Source organism: Cnephaeus nilssonii (assembly GCF_951640355.1).
Source record: "Cnephaeus nilssonii genome assembly, chromosome: 5".
NCBI classification, from domain to species: domain Eukaryota; kingdom Metazoa; phylum Chordata; class Mammalia; order Chiroptera; family Vespertilionidae; genus Cnephaeus; species Cnephaeus nilssonii.
In genome coordinates, this window is record NC_137076.1 from 105,702,365 (window position 1) to 105,719,777 (window position 17,413).

The following is a 17,413-nucleotide window of genomic DNA, read 5'->3' on the forward strand; positions in this document are numbered from 1 at the left end:
CCATGTGGGAAGGGCTGCAGCCAAAGAGGGGGAAAACCTGCCAAAGGACATGTATGCGTGGCCAGTGGACACAGACCACAACGTGGGGAGGGCCAGAGGGAGGAGGAGGGTCTGGGTGGAGGAGGACAAACGGAGAAATCGGGGACATTTGTAATGTCAACAATTAAAAATAATAATACTACTAATAATAAATAAAATGGTTATGGTGATGGTTGCAGAACTTGATATATTTATAACAAATCATTTGTTATACATTTAAAATGGATGAATTTTATGGTTTGTCAACAAAGTTGTTTTTAAAAATACCAAAAAAAAATCAATTTGGAAAAGAAGAGTATTCTCAAAATTCAACACTATTCTTGAGGAGGTGAAAGAACTAAACTGATAATGTCAAGCAATGTAGAAAGGATATAAAAGAAGCTTTAAGAAAATAAAAAATCTTCACCAGAAAGAAATTATTTTCTTCGTATACTGTATGGATCTCCAGTGTAGTAAATAATTTTAACATGGTCCTTGCACTGTGAACACTATTTTTTATTTTTTTTTAAATATATTTTATTGATTTTTTTACAGAGAGGAAGAGAGAGGGATAGAGAGTTAGAAACATTGATGAGAGAGAAACATCGATCAGCTGCCTCTTGCACATCCCCTACTGGGGATGTGCCTGCAACCGAGGTACATGCCCTTGACCGGAATTGAACCTGGGACCCTTGAGTCCGCAGGCCGACGCTCTATCCACTGAGCCAAACCAGTTTCGGCTGTGAACACTATTTAGTTATCATGTTTAAAATCAATTTTATACAAAGCATGGAAGACCATTTTATTAGCTTTGACAGTGGAAATAGAAAAGTATAGAAGATAAAGGATGGGAAATGGAAAGAGATAGCATCCCTGAGAATAGTAGGGCTATTACAGTATCCTTATCTTACAGCATGGAGAGACAGAATATATTATTTGTAGATGTTGGAACATAAATTGAGGTAGTTATTTTAGGAAGAGAGTGGGATGTGGCATAAATGAGATAAATCCTCATCTAGCATAGCAGAAACCAATAGGTAATGTCTAAAGCTGATAAATAAAAAAATAGTGTGATAAGAGCGTTTTTTTAGAGATCTTTAGGGTAACCTACAGAAGAGTTCAAAGCTCTTCCCTGAGGGGCGCTGGAAGGACAAGTGGCTGTGGAGAGGTGTCACTGGAAAACTCTTCTTAAATCTAGCACAAGTCCTTGAGTTTTTCGAAAGCATTTATATCAATAAAGATTAGAGAAAATACACATTTAGAAGACAAAGGTATCCTATCCCCACATCCTCCAAAAAAAAGAAAGAAAAAAATTGTAGATACTTAGAATGGCCATTCTTCCTGTTGACCAAGAGTTCAGTTTCTAGAAAACAAGCCTGCCCTGCGGTGTTTGAAAAGTCCCCCACAGAGGCCAAAAATGGATGGGTGCCCTCTCATTCGCTGAGGTTTCACAGCCTGAGTTCCCGGGCCTGGATCCCAGCACCTGTCTCCCAGTAAAGTGAAACTGCTGACTGTGCGTGCCCGCCTGCTGAGTGACAGGCTTTACATTGGCTTTGGTTAGAATGACCACCACAGAGATCACAGGACACTGAGACTCAGAGGCCTACGTTCGATAAGAGGCTCAAACCAACAAAAAGCCGTAAATGAGGTCTGTGTGCCACCAAAGCGCATGCTCTCTACCTGCGCCGGTGGGCTTCCTCAGGGAGGGTCTCTTCACCTGCAACAGAAAGCCCCCCGCAGACCGGCTTACACAGTAAGGCAGCCCATCAGCTCACACTGCAGAAGGTCAGCCGCGGGGGATGTCATGGTTGCTTGAGCCAGCAGTTCAGCAGAGCTCTTTGGGCGCCGGCTCCTGCCTCTGTTCTGAGAGCCACAGTTAAGGGTTTATTCTGAAACTGATAGACTTAGTGAGAGACTCCCTTCCCATGGCCGTCTCTTATCATCGGAAAGTCTGCTCTCCTGAGCTCCAGGAATGCCCTTTCCCTCTTTTGTACTGGCCTCGTCTGCCTGCTCTCTCCCTTCCAGTACAGGCACACTGTGGACCCGTGGCCTCCCTTGGGACTAAGTCTTGAGAGCCCCGTGCTCACTGTCACCCAGGAGATGCAGTACTTCCCATTTCTCCCCCACAGGGACAACATCTGCCCGGGCGCGTCCTTTTCCTGCGTTACGTGGTACAGACCCTGGAGGATGACTTCCAGCACACCCTGAGGAAGCAGCGACAGCACCTGCAGCAGTCCATCGCCAACATGGTGCTGTCCTGTGACAAGCAGCCCCACAATGTCAGGTGACCAGCCCGCTGAGCACTGGGACGGCGAGAGGCAGGGGGTGTAGGTCGACCAGAGAACATCAGATGGGAGAGACACTCTGGAGTGGGATGCTGTGACAGGGATGGTTACTGAAAACTATAGACAGCCCAAAGACAACTTCTCTCTGTGCCAAGCGTATGCTGGGCACCAGAGCTTGTGTGTTTCTCTCAAGGCCATCAGACTTCCTTTGGTCTATTTCACTATTGTCCACACAACCTCAGGAGATCTAAGAGAAACCCCAACTTCTGGTAAGTGGAGAATCCTCAAAGAGCACAGGATAGCGTAGTTGGGTTTTAAATTAAAAAACAACAGTTTGAATGAGAGCAGTTCTGCCAACCATTCTGCGGTGCGAGTGCAGCATTGGATGGAGTAGGCACCGGGAGACACGATCCCACTCTAGCCAATGTTGCCAGTCACTTTCTTTTTTTTTTTTTTTTTTTTTTTTTTTTAATATATATTTTATTGATTTTTTACAGAGAGGAAGGGAGAGGGATGGAAAGTTAGAAACATCGATCAGCTGCCTCCTGCACGCCCCCTACTGGGGATGTGCCTGCAACCAAGGTACATGCCCTTGACCGGAATCGAACCTGGGACCCTTCAGTCCGCAGGCCAACGCTCTATCCACTGAGCCAAATCGGCCAGGGCTTGCCAGTCACTTTCATTCCCACCTCGCCTGTGGGAGCCTCTCACTATACAGAGTGATTCTTGGGTTTAAAAATAGGCATTTGCAGCCTCAAAATGCAAACTAGGTCCTCCATTTGTGCTTTATTGGTGAAAAAAGCCATCTGTTCCAGATGGGAAAACTAGCTGTCTTTGATTCAATAAGAGATGGATATGAGATTAAGGTTGTGGCTACATGGATGAATGCATGTATTTATCAAAACTCATCACACAAAACCTGTATGCCATTTATTGTATATAAATTATTCCTCACAGATAAGGTTTTAAAAGAGAGATGGTAGGAGAAACCAAGATGGCGGCATAGGTAAACACCTAAACTGCTGCCTTGCACAACAATTTCAAAACTACAACTAAAAGACAAAACGGACATCATCCAGAACCACAGGAAGGCTGGCTGAGTGGAAATTCTACAACTAGAAGTAAAGAGAAAAGCACACTGAGACTCAGAGGAGCTGCAGGAGGCAGAGGTACCGAGGCGCGCACACGGAGAGGGCAGGCAACTGAGTACGCAGCTGGCTTTCTCAAGTGGGAGGGAGACAAAAGCTCCCAACTGCACTGAACTTCAGTTCCGGGCGAGACTCTGGGGACCCAGACTCATACGGGGAGAAACTGGACTGTCTGGCAGCGGGCGAAACTCAAGGGTGGCTTTCTCTCAGAAATGCTTGCAGCAATTACCACGGGACACTAAGACACAAGGGCCTATTAGGGCAGGGCTGACGGGAAACTAATGCTGTCTGCTCCGCCCTGAGACTCCACCCCATCCAAGCTGAGCACAGAGGCTTTTTCAAGTCTTGTCTCATAAGGGTGTCTCCAGCACAGAAGTTCTCCCAGCATAGACACAGCTGATCCTCACAGCCAATTGGCCTGGAGGTCAATTCCTCCCAGTGATACCAACAACAATCAAGACTTAACTACAACAAGACTGTGCACACAGCCCACAAAGGGGTGCACCAAGAGTGTCCACCTCAGGTAACTGGGGAGGCTGAGCCACTGGGCCCTATAGGACACCTCGCACACAAAGCCACTCTATCAACTCAGGGAAGCAGCCAAAATGCAGAGACAAAGAAACAGGTCACAAATGAAAGAAATAGAGGAAAGCAAACAACTGGTTATAGAGTTCAAAACCATGGTTATAAGGTTTTTCAAGAATTTCCTAGAAAAGGCCGATAAATTTAGCGAGACCCTCGAGGATATGAAAAAGGACCAACTAGAAATTAAGCATACACTGACTGAAATAAAAATATTATACAGAGATCGAACAGCAGACTAGAGGATCACAAGAATCAAGTAAAAGATTTGAAATACAAAGAAATAAAAAACACCCAACCGGAAAAGCAAAAAGAAAAAGGAATCCAAAAATATGAAGATAGTGTAAGGAGCCTCTGGGACAACTTCAAGCTTACCAACATCAGAATTATGGGGGTGCCAGAAGAAGAGAGAGATAAAGATACTGAAAACCTATTTGAAGAAATAATGACTGAAAACTTCCCCCACCTGGTGAAAGAAATAGACTTACAAGTCCAGGAAGCGCACAGAAGCTCAAACAAAAGGAATTCAAAGAGGACCACACCAAGACACATCATAATTAAAATGCCAAGGGCAAAAGACAAAGAGAGAATATTAAAAGCAACAAGAGAAAAACAGTTAGTTACCTACAAGGGAGCACCCATACGACTGTCAGCTGATTTCTCAACAGAAACTATGCAGGCCAGATGGGAGTGGCAAGAAATATTCAAAGTGATGAATAGCAAGAACCTACAACCAAGATTACTCTACCCAGCAAAGCTATCATTCAGAATTGGAGGTCAGATAAAGAGCTTCACAGATAAGAAAAAGCTAAAGGAGTTCATCACCACCAAACCAGTATTATATGAAATGCTGAAAGGTATTCTTTAAGAAGAGGAAGAAGAAGAAAAAGGTAAAGATAAAAATTATGAACAACAAATACATATCTATCAACAAGTGAATCTAAAAATCAAGTGAATAAAAAATCTGATGAACAGAATAAACTGGTGAATATAATAGAATCAGGGGCATAGAAAGGGAGTGGACTGACAATTCTTGGGGGGAAAGGGGTGTGGGGGTGCGGGAAGAGACTGGACAAAAACCGTACACCTATGGATGAGGACAGTGGGGGGTAAGGGCAGAGGGTGGGGTGGTAATCGGGTGGAGGGGAGCTATGGGGGGAAAAAGAGGAACAATTGTAATAATCTGAACAATAAAGATTTATTAAATTAAAAATAAATAAATAAAAATAAAATAGAGATGTTAAGTCAGCCTCCATATGACCCCTTTGTAAGGGATTTTCTTTTCTGCCTACAAAGGGTAAATTAGTTCTACAAGCGTTAGAAATACACTAGTCCCCGGTCCCTTCGCCTGCATTTTCCTTTCACACCGTGGTAACTACTTTCAACTCTTTCATTTAAGTGATTCTTTGGATATTTACGTCTGTGTGGCTAAATAACCTGCTGTGTTGCTAATTCTTGACTTTTTCATTACTAGCTATTATCTATTTCCCACATGAAAGATGAGGAGTTAGCTCTTTTTGCTCCCTACCTCCTTCCTCCCATACACACATTTCCCAGCCCCCACACCATTAATACGGTTACATCATAATTTTGTGTAGGTCAGCATTTGATGTTTCTATTACTATGGCTGTGTAGCTAGTCAGAGTTGAGTCAGGTACTAAACTATGATGCCTTTGTGTTTTCCTTTGAGTTGATAATTGCCTTAGTTTTAGTTTCCTTGTATTCTTTGTGCATATTGGAAATCAATCCCAAATTCTCTACTGTTTGGTCTGAACCTCTCCTCAGATGTTTATTTGCACTGGCTAGTCTTACCAGTTTCTTCTTCTCGAATATCTATGGTGAAACATTTTGGCCTTCAATCTGGATTGGTTGTCCTCATTGCCAATCCTTGTTGTAAATGTGAGAATTCCCTCTGCCTGGACTCTTGTTTATTTGCTCTACTTCTTCTCCTTCTTGGTTCACTCCCTCCTTTTGATGGACCAGTCACCAGTAGAATCTTAGAAAGGTATATGGGAATAAAATTTTTGAGATCTTATATGTCTGAAATTATCTTCTCACAAACTGATTCATAACTGAGTGTAGACAGTTAGATTAGAAATAACTTTCTACAGAATGTTGAAGGAAAGCTTCCATTGTCTTCTAGCTTCCAGAATCACTGTTAAGAAGTTATAAGCTACTTTGATTACTTACTTTTTTATGTGCCCTGGTTTTTATCTCTGGAAGTTTATAGAATCTTCTTTTTCTCCAGTATGCTTCTTATAGGTCTACATTCATTGTGTGGGCTGTTAAAATCTCAAAACGTGTCCTTCATGCCTGGAAAATAGTTTTCCATTTCTAAGAGTTCTTTTATTTATTTCTCTAAATGTTCCTTTTAAAAATAATATTCTGCTGTCTTCTTCTTTCATGAATCCATATTTTCTCATATATTTGATGATGCTAATGATAGCTTCCGTTTTTGTTTATTCTTTGCATAAATGTCTGTTTTTTCCAGGTTGCTCTTTTGAGGGCAGGAGAGGGATGGTTTGGGCTATTTTGGTCTTCAGCTCTCGTGTTAGAATATTTCCATAGATGTCTGGTAAACCTTTGTAGTCTATCCCTATTCAAGGGTGACAGACTCAAAAGCTGACGGGAGCTCTGAGTACATGGGAGGACTTGTCATTTCTGACCTTCCCTGCAGGTGGAACTGGCTGCCCATTTCTTAGACAACACCTTGTCCATGTCTTTAGGTCTTTCTTCTTGGGCTGGGTGGGTTTTCCATAGAAAACTTCCAGTTTCCTACATGAAAGATAAAGCCTGGGGTGCCAGGGTTTTGGGAGACAGATGCAGGAAGATGGCACGTGTCTGCATTCAGCACGCATATGTCCACTTAGTGCCCTATTTCTGCTTCACTGCCTTTGCCTCCCGCCTGTGCCTGGTCTTCTAGTCCATAAACCCTGTCTACCTCTCCACAGAGGTACTCTATAGCCTTCGGGCTTGGGGAAGTTCTCGAGGGCTAAGATTTTCTTAAACATCTTACAAGTCATAATACTTATTTAATGTACCCCTTCCACCCTCACTTCAGAGAAACTGTGTACTGCCATTTGCAAAGCTTATTGAAAAAAATTTTTTTCACTTTTTGTGTAAGTAGTATGAAATAGGATTGCTCTTATCTACTGCTGGCTTAGAATTCAGCTTTCTCAATTCTGCTAAGTCAGTTAAAATTTGTCTCTTTCCCATTTTGATTAAACATTATCCTTAAAACATGACTCACTTGCCTATTTACTTAGTTACTTGGTTACTTTTAATTTTGTAATCAGCATCTCTTAACCACCCCCCAAATCAAAGTCTGGGACCTTGATAATTACCTACTAATAACACGTCCATCCCCATCACCTACTCTTGCTCCTTCCTGTACCCAAAGTAATCGGAATCCAGAATGTTCATCATTCCCTTTCCTTTCTATGTAGTTTTATTGCTTCTGCATGTGTCCTATAAAGTATATATTTTTATTTTTAGCTATATATAAAAGGATATCATGCTATATGTAATCTATTATATTAAAAAGTCTTTTCTTTTTCACTTAATATTACAGAAAACTAAGATTTGTCCATATTGTTACCTAACACTATAGCTTATCCATTTTCACTACTATATAATATTCTGTTTTGTGAATATACTTCATTTTCCTTCCGTTTTTCATGATTGTGTTTTCACCTCTTTTTTTCTCGTTCCTTGTAGATTTTTAAAAATTATTTACTGTAGTATTTATTAGTGGGATTTTTGAAAGATACAAAATTAGATGTGTGTATTCAATCCACCATTTCTGCCTAGGTTACCTAAGTGATCATCAAAAGGAATTTTGACGGTATAAGACATTTTTGCCTTGCTGACCTTTAGAGCCTCCGCCCTGTGTAAAACATGACTCTCCTGCACATACTGTAAGCCAGGAGTATTAGCATTAACAGATGACACCTAATAAGTGACAGCCAGCAGGGACTTCTGTGGTCATTCACTTCAGCTCCCCGCCTAGTCAAGGGATGTTTCTGGTCAGGAAGCCACAAGTAGTGCTCTTTGACCTTGGAGGTACCTTCCAGTGATGCCAACTCAGAGTAAATGTTGGCATCCTGCTGCACTCAATGTGTGGTTTCCAGTAGACTTTCGTACATTGAAAATAGCATAAGGGCCTTCTGTTGCCATTGGGGAAACCTAGGGGTTTAGGAGCCCAGGTTGAGGCTGCAGTTCGGAGCACCATACAATCAGACAAAAGTTTAAACTTTTTCTTATCTTTTTTCCCTTGCAGAGATGTGATCAAGTGGTTGGTTAAAGCGGTGACCGAAGGCGGATTAACTCAGCCCCCAAATGGGAGTCATACCTGTTCGGGAACAGGCACCATGAAGGCCAGCAGCAGCCACGCTTCTCCCCAGCCTGCTGTGACGAAGAACACCACTCAGGTGTAAGGGCAGAAGCCGCCTTTGCTGGGGCTGCTGGTTTTGACTGTGTAGAAACAGCCCCCCTCCCTCAGAGCAGTTCCCCCAAGTTAACCAGCCCTAAAACAAAGTGGTTCTTACTAAAGACTTCTTGTTTGAGCAGAGGCTAAATTTCTAATTCCAAAGGTAGAACAACCGCAGTTCTTCCCCCTAGATGGATAGGACTCCACTAAGTGAACGCAGATTTATAAACCGAAGTGAAACAAAACACGAGGACACAGCCCTCCCCTTCCTGGACACCAAGAGACAGTGCAGTTACAGCTGCTCATCCTTCTGCTTCACTGACAGAAGAGAAGGGGTGGGTAGTGGGCGCTCGGCAGCCTCTAGTCCTTGAGGACCTGCGTCCCCCTCCTCCAGTCCTGGGCGGAGTCTGGCCGTCCAACCTGCCGGTTCTGCCAGCTTATCACAGCAGTGGTTCAGACCAGGCCGGTCCCAGGAGCTCAGACAGCACTGGAAAGAGATGCCTGGATTCTTCTATGGGGTTGAGAGTGGTCTTGGTATTTTTTGAGAGATGCCAAGATTTTAGCGGCTGGAGCCGCCCTTATACAAGTAACCCTCTATCCTGTGTCAATCATATTGTGAGAAATCAGTCACACTCGGCATTTCAAACACACCATTTGTGCTTACATTCACAACGCTATGTTACAATCTAGTTGCACGGATTTTCATATAAGGCCTATGGGTTTTGACTAACTTAGGAGACAATCTTGTATCAAAATGGAGAATGTCTTGGAGCAAAAAAGCATTTACTTGGGCAGCCTTGAAGTAGGGTTATCCCAGAACCCCAGTTTACAGGTCCTAGAGTGGCCGACACAGTTCCTTTAAGGGAAGCTAATCTCAAATAATAGTAACAAGAAATTTATTTTAAGTGAATATTAATAGAAATAAAAGTCAATTTACTATGATCTTACCAATAATAATAGGCACTACCGTTTACCATTCATGGCTGCCTGGCTGCCCAATGTCCCTCAGAGCACTCACCACTTTCTGAACTAGGCCCTGTCAGTCATTTGTCAACAGGTGGACAGCTTGTCACTGGAGGCCCAGAATCTGAGGCCCGTGCCTCTGGTCCACCTATTGTGTCACCGCCTACAGGTTTTCCGTCTACAGCCCTCTCTTCCACCACAATAATGATGCACGTTAGAAAAGGTGGGCTTCGGCCTCGCTCACCTTTCTGAGAGGTTGTCCAGATTCCTTCTGCCACATTAGCCTGGTGGGGTCTCATGGGAGAGGGCCACGTCCCACCAGTTGAGGTTCTGAGAATGAACTGAGCAAAAGATGAGTGTAAAGGAACCAGTAATAGGAGAAAACTATAAGGTAAATATCTACAGGGGTGGGCAAAGTAGGTTTGCAGTTGGAAAAAGAATACAATAATTAATAAATAATACAAGAATAAGCTCTGCATTTCACAACTGTAAGCCTACTTTTTCCCATCTCTGTATTTCCCCCCTGTATCAAAGAGATTCAAATACTTGGTAGCAGTTTCTTCATCTGCACAGCAAAAGTTATAGGTTAGATGATCCTCAAAGTACTCTAGATCCTTATGATTGTATGTTTCTATCTTTGAATTTAAAAGCAGCTTGCTTTTGCAGCTCAACCCCAGGTTCTGAGAGGTTCAGATAGTATGATCTGGCAGAAGGGATTCAGGTAGGTGAAACTGCTGAACAAAAGCATGCTGGTGGCTTGAGTAGTTCTCCCTGACCTCTGTGTGCTTTATGAGACCTTGTAGAACGCTGGTGGGACCTCCTCCCTGCCAGCAGGTGGCTCCTCCCGGCCTCCTGCTCACCGTGTCTGTTCTGGACTCAGGATTGTGTGCCAGCTGCAGAGGATGCTGTCCATAGCCGTGGAGGTGGACAGGACCCCCACCTGCAGCTCCAATAAAATTGCCGAGATGATGTTTGGGTTTGTGCTGGACATTCCGGAGAGGAGTCAGAGGTGAGTCTTAGTACTGTTTTTCTTTTTTATTGCTGGAACATAATTTTGAAAGAAAATTCCTAACAGTAGTTAAATGGGTGGTGGTGCGGGAGGAGGGGGGTAGTTCCTGTTTCTATAACCTGTAAACGAAGACAGTTTTTTTTGTTTTGTTTGTTTTTTAAATATATTTTATTGATTTTTTTACACAGAGGAAGGGAGAGAGTAACATCGATCAGCTGCCTCCTGCACACCCCCTACTGGGGATGTGCCTGAACCAAGGTACATGCCCTTGACCAGAACCAAACCTGGGACCCTTCAGTCCACAGGCTCTATCCACTGAGCCAAACCGGTTAGGGCAAGAAGACAGTTTTCAATGAATTCTTATTATTTGCAACTGAGTCATAATTTTTTGGGAAAAGTCGGGATACCTTAAGTGGAGCCTAAACTTTCCTACTTTACCCATTAGCTAACAATCTTACTCCTCCTTCAAGGTTCGCCTGCTAAGCACAGCCTTCTTCCCTGACCCTCAGCCATAGAGCCTGGCATAAATGTCCATGGGCAGCTTGCGAGGCGAGTGAAGCAGGCATGTCCGATATCAGAGATGACCAAGAATGAACAGGGCTGCACCTGTAGAATGAGCCCAGGGAGGAAGACTGAGGAACCAGTTTCTCTAACAGGAATTAATAAAGCTTTCCACTAGGAAGGGATAAAGAAATAGAGTTCTATCCAGAACTAAGGATTCTTTCTTTGAACCAGCAATTTCAGAATCCAGAGGAAGACAAGTAAACCGGAACGAATATGAATTCGTGAACACTTGCTGGTACGGGAAGTAACTATGGGAGAGCATTGTACATGGTGACCCTTGGAGAAATTATCTCCCTCAGCTCTCTGCTTTTCACCCCAACCCCGATGCTCCCAGGTGGCAGCCAAGAGTATTCTTCCACAGCTCTGGTTCCTCCATTAGAAGAAAATGTCCTACCAAATATTAGTCATAAAGATTTAATGAAAACACCCTGCTAAGATTAAGACAGGCGTTTATTGGGTCCCTACAGTGTGCCAGTCATTGTCACATTCTCATATTTTCATGAAATGAAAAAAGGAGAAAAATACTAAATGTAGTGAAATAACTAGTCCAGGGTTACACAGCTTATCAGATTCAGAATCCAAATTTAAACCCAGGCCTTCTAAATCATTGTTCAAAGGAGGCAGTCTGTGAGAGGTCAGAGAGAAGCTGTGCATAGATGCTGTGCTTGCTTTACCACTTCATTTGGGTCCAACTCATACCAGTCATTCATTTAAGCCCAGATTCTGCTGAGAGGTGAGAAGTCTAAGGACTACATAACTATAAACAAATTTAGATTTAATATAGACAAAAATAATTAAAGTAAAACATGGCCCTACTTTAAACTCTCACAAGGGGCAAATTGGTACTCACCAAGTTATACTAAAAATCCTTTATCTTAATGTTGCTTGCTGAGAAACAGTATCTAGCACACTGTGAACATCCAGAAATACTGTTCTCAGTATTAATTCTCTTAGTCACAGTATCAAGTAATTCTTCTTAATGTCCTAAATCAGTCTTCTCCAAGTACCAGGGCTCTCGCGCTTCCAGCAGTTAGTTCATGAACAAATCTGTGTCTGCCTGTCCACGGCTTAGTGAGTGTGTAGGCCTCCATCGGGTTCTGTGTCTGCCTGTCCACGGCTTAGTGAGTGTGTAGGCCTCCATCGGGTTCTGTGTCTGCCTGTCCATGGGCTTAGTGAGTGTGTAGGCCTCCATCGGGTTCTGTGTCTGCCTGTCCATGGGCTTAGTGAGTGTGTAGGCCTCCATCGGGTTCTGTGTCTGCCTGTCCACGGTTTAGTGAGTGTGTAGGCCTCCATCGGGTTCTGTGTCTGCCTGTCCACGGCTTAGTGAGTGTGTAGGCCTCCACCGGGTTCTGTGTCTGCCTGTCCACGGGCCTGGTGAGTGTGTAGGCCTCCGTTGGGTTCTGTGTCTGCCTGTCCACGGGCCTGGTGAGTGTGTGGGCCTCCATCGGGTTCTGTGTCTGCCTGTCCACGGGCCTGGTGAGTGTGTGGGCCTCCATCGGGTTCTGTGTCTGCCTGTCCACGGCTTAGTAAGTGTGTAGGCCTCCATCGGGTTCTGTGTCTGCCTGTCCACGGCTTAGTGAGTGTGTAGGCCTCCATTGGGTTCTGTGTCTGCCTGTCCACGGCTTAGTGAGTGTGTAGGCCTCCACCGGGTTCTGTGTCTGCCTGTCCACGGCTTAGTGAGTGTGTGGGCCTCCATCGGGTTCTGTGTCTGCCTGTCCACGGGCCTGGTGAGTGTGTAGGCCTCCATCGGGTTCTGTGTCTGCCTGTCCACGGCTTAGTGAGTGTGTGGGCCTCCATCGGGTTCTGTGTCTGCCTGTCCACGGGCCTGGTGAGTGTGTGGGCCTCCATCGGGTTCTGTGTCTGCCTGTCCACGGCCTGGTGAGTGTGTAGGCCTCCATCATGTAGTGTGTAGGTTCTTTCATAGTGGCCTGTTTCAGGGCGAATGTTAGAGCATCGAGGGGGAATTGTGGAACGTTTCTGGGAATAAGAGCCGTGCCAGTGAGCTCCCTCTTCACCTTCTCCGTGCAGAGAGATGTTCTTTACCACCATGGAAAGCCACCTTCTGCGCTGCAAAGTGTTGGAGATCATATTCCTGCACAGCTGCGAGACGCCCACCCGCCTGCCCCTGTCCCTGGCCCAGGCCCTCTACTTCCTGAACCATTCCACGTCGCTGCTCAAGTGTCAGGTACCTGCCTCCCTGCATCAGTTCAGGCCAGGACACCTTCCCCAACCCTTGAGCATCACGTCCAAGTGACTAGGAAACTGCAAGAAGCCTTTAGCTGAGGGAGGTGGTTATTAGCAAGTGCTCTTCCTGTCTCCACAGTCGGACAAAACCCAGTGGCAGACGTGGGATGAGCTGGTCGAGCACCTGCAGTTTCTGTTATCCAGCTATCAACATGTTCTCAGAGGTAAGGAGCGCTTGCGCACAAGATGGTGTGGGAGTCTCACGGGGACAGTATGATGCATTAAGTTAGGTGGGGATTCCAGGCAGTCAGCACTGTTCCTTGGTTGTACCTGTGAGGAGCAGGGAGTGACAGAGCTGGAATCCCTGCTGAGAAACAGAAGAACCCGCCTGTTTTCGTGATAGTATGTATACAACACATTGGTCCTCACCAGTATTAGGAGTAAGCAAGAGTCATCAAAACAGAGAGGTGCTCAGTAAGTTCCTGACTAGCTCTGCCAACTGACCCAGCCCATCACTGCCATGTCTTTGCTGGGTCGATTGCTGACTGACTACGGATATTATAAACATCCGTCAGTATGAGGCAAACACAGCGCGCATCAGTGGAAGGTAAAAGTGTACATCCTACAAAAGATGGAAGGCATCCTAAGGTCTGTCAGAGTGGCTCTGCTCAAATCCCAGGCAAAGCTAAGAAAAAAGAAAAAAAAAAAAAAGCTGAGAAAGAGCTGCTTCAAATGAGAATGATTGATTAGCCAAGGATTAATGGGGCCCTGGGAAAAATGATGTAATTATTAATGACAAAAGGAAAGATAACAGCTTCAGAAGAAAACTGGCATTCCTCTTGAGGTGATGCCCGAGGACACCTCCGCCTTCTATATGTAATATTCTTACCAAAAGTCCGTGACCTAATCACAAGGAAGATCAGACAAACCCATTTTGCGGGATTTCACAGAACAACTGGCCTGTACTCCTCAAAAGTGCCCCTTCACAACAAAGGAGGACCGAGAAACTGCTCCATTTTAAAAAGGAACTAAAGAAGCTAGGAAGTACATTATTGGGACAATTGATGATATTTAAACAGATTATAGAATTGCATTAATATTAAATTTCCTATTTTTGATAATTATCCTGGCCTATGAAAGTAAATGTGTGTTTTTTTAAATATATATATTTTAATATTGTTTTTTTACAGAGAGGAAGGGAGAAGGATAGAGTTAGAAACATCGACGAGAGAGAAGTTGCCTTCTGCACACCCCCTACTGGGGATGTACCCGCAACCAAGTACATGCCCTTGACTGGAATCGAACCTGGGACCTTTCAGTCTGCAGGCCAACACTCTATCCACTGAGTCAAACCGGTCAGGGCAAAAGTAAATGTTCTTGATCTTAGGAGATCTATACTGAAGTATTGAGGGATAGAAAGAAGGGCAGTATCTTATTCTCAAACAATAGGAAAAGCGTGTATGTAAAATTTATCTGCATGATCCTGTTGAGGTTGATTTTAGCTCAGTAGAGGTACTTGGGAAGGTAAGAAAGTCCTAGAACTGAGGTGGATGTTGTAGAGACAGAAAAAAAAAAAAAGGCTCTGGATTTAAGACAGAAGAGCAGGGTTTAAATCCAACCCCAGCACTTACTCTGCGCTGTGCAGCTAACTTGGTCTCTAGACCTGTTTCTCCTTCTGCAGAATGGGGTTGGTAATCTTTAACCTACCAATGCTGCTTGCAAGTGGGTGTGAGGACTAAGTAGGCATGGCTCAGGCATTGTGCGTGGACCTTGGTCTGCCTGTTTGCCTAACCAGGGGTAAGCTACAAGGGTCTTCTCTCTTTCAAGTTCTTGTAACTAAACAGAGTGCATCGTCAAGGCCACAGCATATGCTTGCGTAGCTGGGGCATTTTTAACACTCAAAGAACGGCACCTGTCCTACTCAGAACAAACCCCAAAGGCAAATTCCATGGGTACTTGGCCTCACTGAGCTTTATGTAACTATTTCTTTTGGAGATCTAGCAGAAAGTTTAATATTAAAGCAGTTTGTTCTTGTTTAAAGTTCACCTTTAAAACATCTTGTTCATTTCTGTTTTGCTTCCCAGGAAATAGACCTGTGTCATGGGCAATAGTGACTTAACATAGACATGGATTCTGATTTAATTATAGAATATTCTTATGCTTCAAGTAAGGGAAAAGGAGGCCTCAGATCAGCATACAGGGATGGCAAAAGTAGGCTTACAGTTGTAATACAAATAAAGAATACAATAATTAATAAATAATACAAATATAAACTTCCAGGTACTCACAAATGTAAGCCTACTTTTTCCCACCCCGTATTGAATAAATGGGCTGTGATGCAATGCTCCTTTATCGTTGACATCCTCTCAGTTTGAAACAGTGTCCTACCCTGAATGGCACCCTGAAATGGTCAGTGTCCTGGTCAGTGAGGGCTCCCTAGTCATCTCTGCCTCTTCACACGGTCTGAGGACATTTGGAGCTCAGCCTGTTGTCAAAGGTGGGGGAGGAAGGGAAGAGGTTGAAAAGCCTCTTAACATGGAGAGAGGAAGCAAGACAAGCAAATTCACATACACTAGCTTATATCATCCAATGACCTTGCAAAGTCATTGACCTTTTACAGATGGGAACACAAAGACAGAGAAAAAAGTAAAGGCAGAGCTCAAACTCGGGGCCGTTGCCAAAGTCTGTGCAGGGAAAACACTGGAAGGAATTTACTTTTCTGTGAAATCGCTAAGTGAAATCAGAAAGCGAGAGTCTAAGGAACTTCCAGCCCTTTTCTAAACTCCCTATACATGATTCAATTACTTTTGTATAGACCCTTGACCTTGGGGAGAAGTCTATCCCGAACCTTCACCTTTTACAAACCTTTCCAGAGGCAGAGCAGCCCCACAAGACATGGATGCTGGCCTGTCCGCTGAACTCATCCTCTGGCCAAAAGCAACAACACCCACACCCCAGTTTCTGAGCACAAACGTATTTACTCATTTGGCCTACCCTACAATGCAGAGGAAATGGTTTCACGTAAACAGAGTTACCGTAATAAACCAATACCACAATAAACTTACTAAAGACAAGTTCAGTATTTCTTTGCAATTCTTTCATACTTAGGAAAAATCTTCCTGAAGATACTCAAAATTCACTTGAATATTTTTCAAGTGGTTATATTAATCTTAAATAATTTCATTGTTTAAACCAACAAGGGAAAATTAAAATAGAATTTGTTTAAAATATGAAAAACTTGAGGACCAGCGAGACCAAGAACAATGGACCTTTTGGAAAGAGTTACCAGTACCCACTTGGCCTTTGACTTGTGTCCCAGTAACTAGTCGACACGTCTTTGCCCAGACCCTGCCTACTACAACTGGACTTCAGTGTCTTAAACCATAAAGGAATAAAAGCAGTTCATTTCAACTGACTTGTTCCCTCTTGCAGAGCATTTACGGAGTTCGGTGATCGATCGAAAAGACTTAATAATCAAAAGGATTAAGCCCAAGCCCCAGCAAGGCGATGACATCACAGTGGTGGACGTGGAGAAGCAGATCGAGGCCTTCCGCAGCCGCCTGGTCCAGATGCTGGGAGAGCCCCTGGTCCCCCAGCTCCAAGACAAAGTGCACTTGTTGAAGCTCCTGCTCTTCTATGCTGCGGACTTGAACCCCGACGCAGAGCCCTCCCCCAAGCACTGGAGCAGCCCCTGAGGTCCGGCCATGCACTGAGCACCAAGAATACCTCTTGAACTGTATCGCCAACTACTTGCAAGTTCTCAAAGTATGGAAAGTAGTTAAAGTCTTACAGGACCAAACCTATCTTATTTATCTGTAGGTTATAGTAACTTTCTAACTCTTTAGTAAATACCTTTTTTAAAATAATCCTATCCGAGCCTATTCTCAAATATGGCTTAAATATACAAGGTGTATATATTTTTTGATAAATTATTTATCTATACTTTTTGAAACAGGTACTATATGCACTTACATGTTTAACATTTCCATTCAGGATATGAAAAAAATCCTCTGAACAAATCCTAGACATCAAATGTTCCTCAAGGTACTGATGACCTGTTCTGAAAGAGAAAGACACATTCGTTTCTCCCCAATGGAACACAAACATCAATATTAGACCTGTTATATTGCCTATGAATTTGATTTTGTGGCAAATCTATTAAGATATAATGTAACGGGGAAATGATGGAAAGTTAGAAATAAGAGGATGAGTGTTAACAAAAAAAATGTTA

At 43.8% G+C, this 17,413-nt stretch overlaps 1 protein-coding gene across 3 annotated transcripts in view; it reads left to right on the forward strand.

The window, feature by feature from the left end:
- The window catches only part of SIMC1 (SUMO interacting motifs containing 1), a 37,306-nt gene extending 19,930 nt beyond the window's left edge, over positions 1–17,376 (forward strand). The window contains exons 5-10 of one of the 3 annotated variants that reach the window (XM_079771369.1): positions 2,148–2,302; positions 8,313–8,465; positions 10,306–10,434; positions 13,027–13,183; positions 13,322–13,406; positions 16,615–17,376. In XM_079771369.1, coding sequence (XP_079627495.1) covers positions 2,148–2,302; positions 8,313–8,465; positions 10,306–10,434; positions 13,027–13,183; positions 13,322–13,406; positions 16,615–16,877 — 942 coding nt within the window. In that variant the 3' untranslated portion in view covers positions 16,878–17,376. Of the gene's footprint in view, positions 1–2,147; positions 2,303–8,312; positions 8,466–10,305; positions 10,435–13,026; positions 13,184–13,321; positions 13,407–16,614 lie in introns of those variants that run through there. The other 2 variants (XM_079771370.1, XR_013813535.1) reach the window with 2 other exon arrangements.
- The last annotated feature ends 37 nt before the right edge of the window (positions 17,377–17,413 follow it).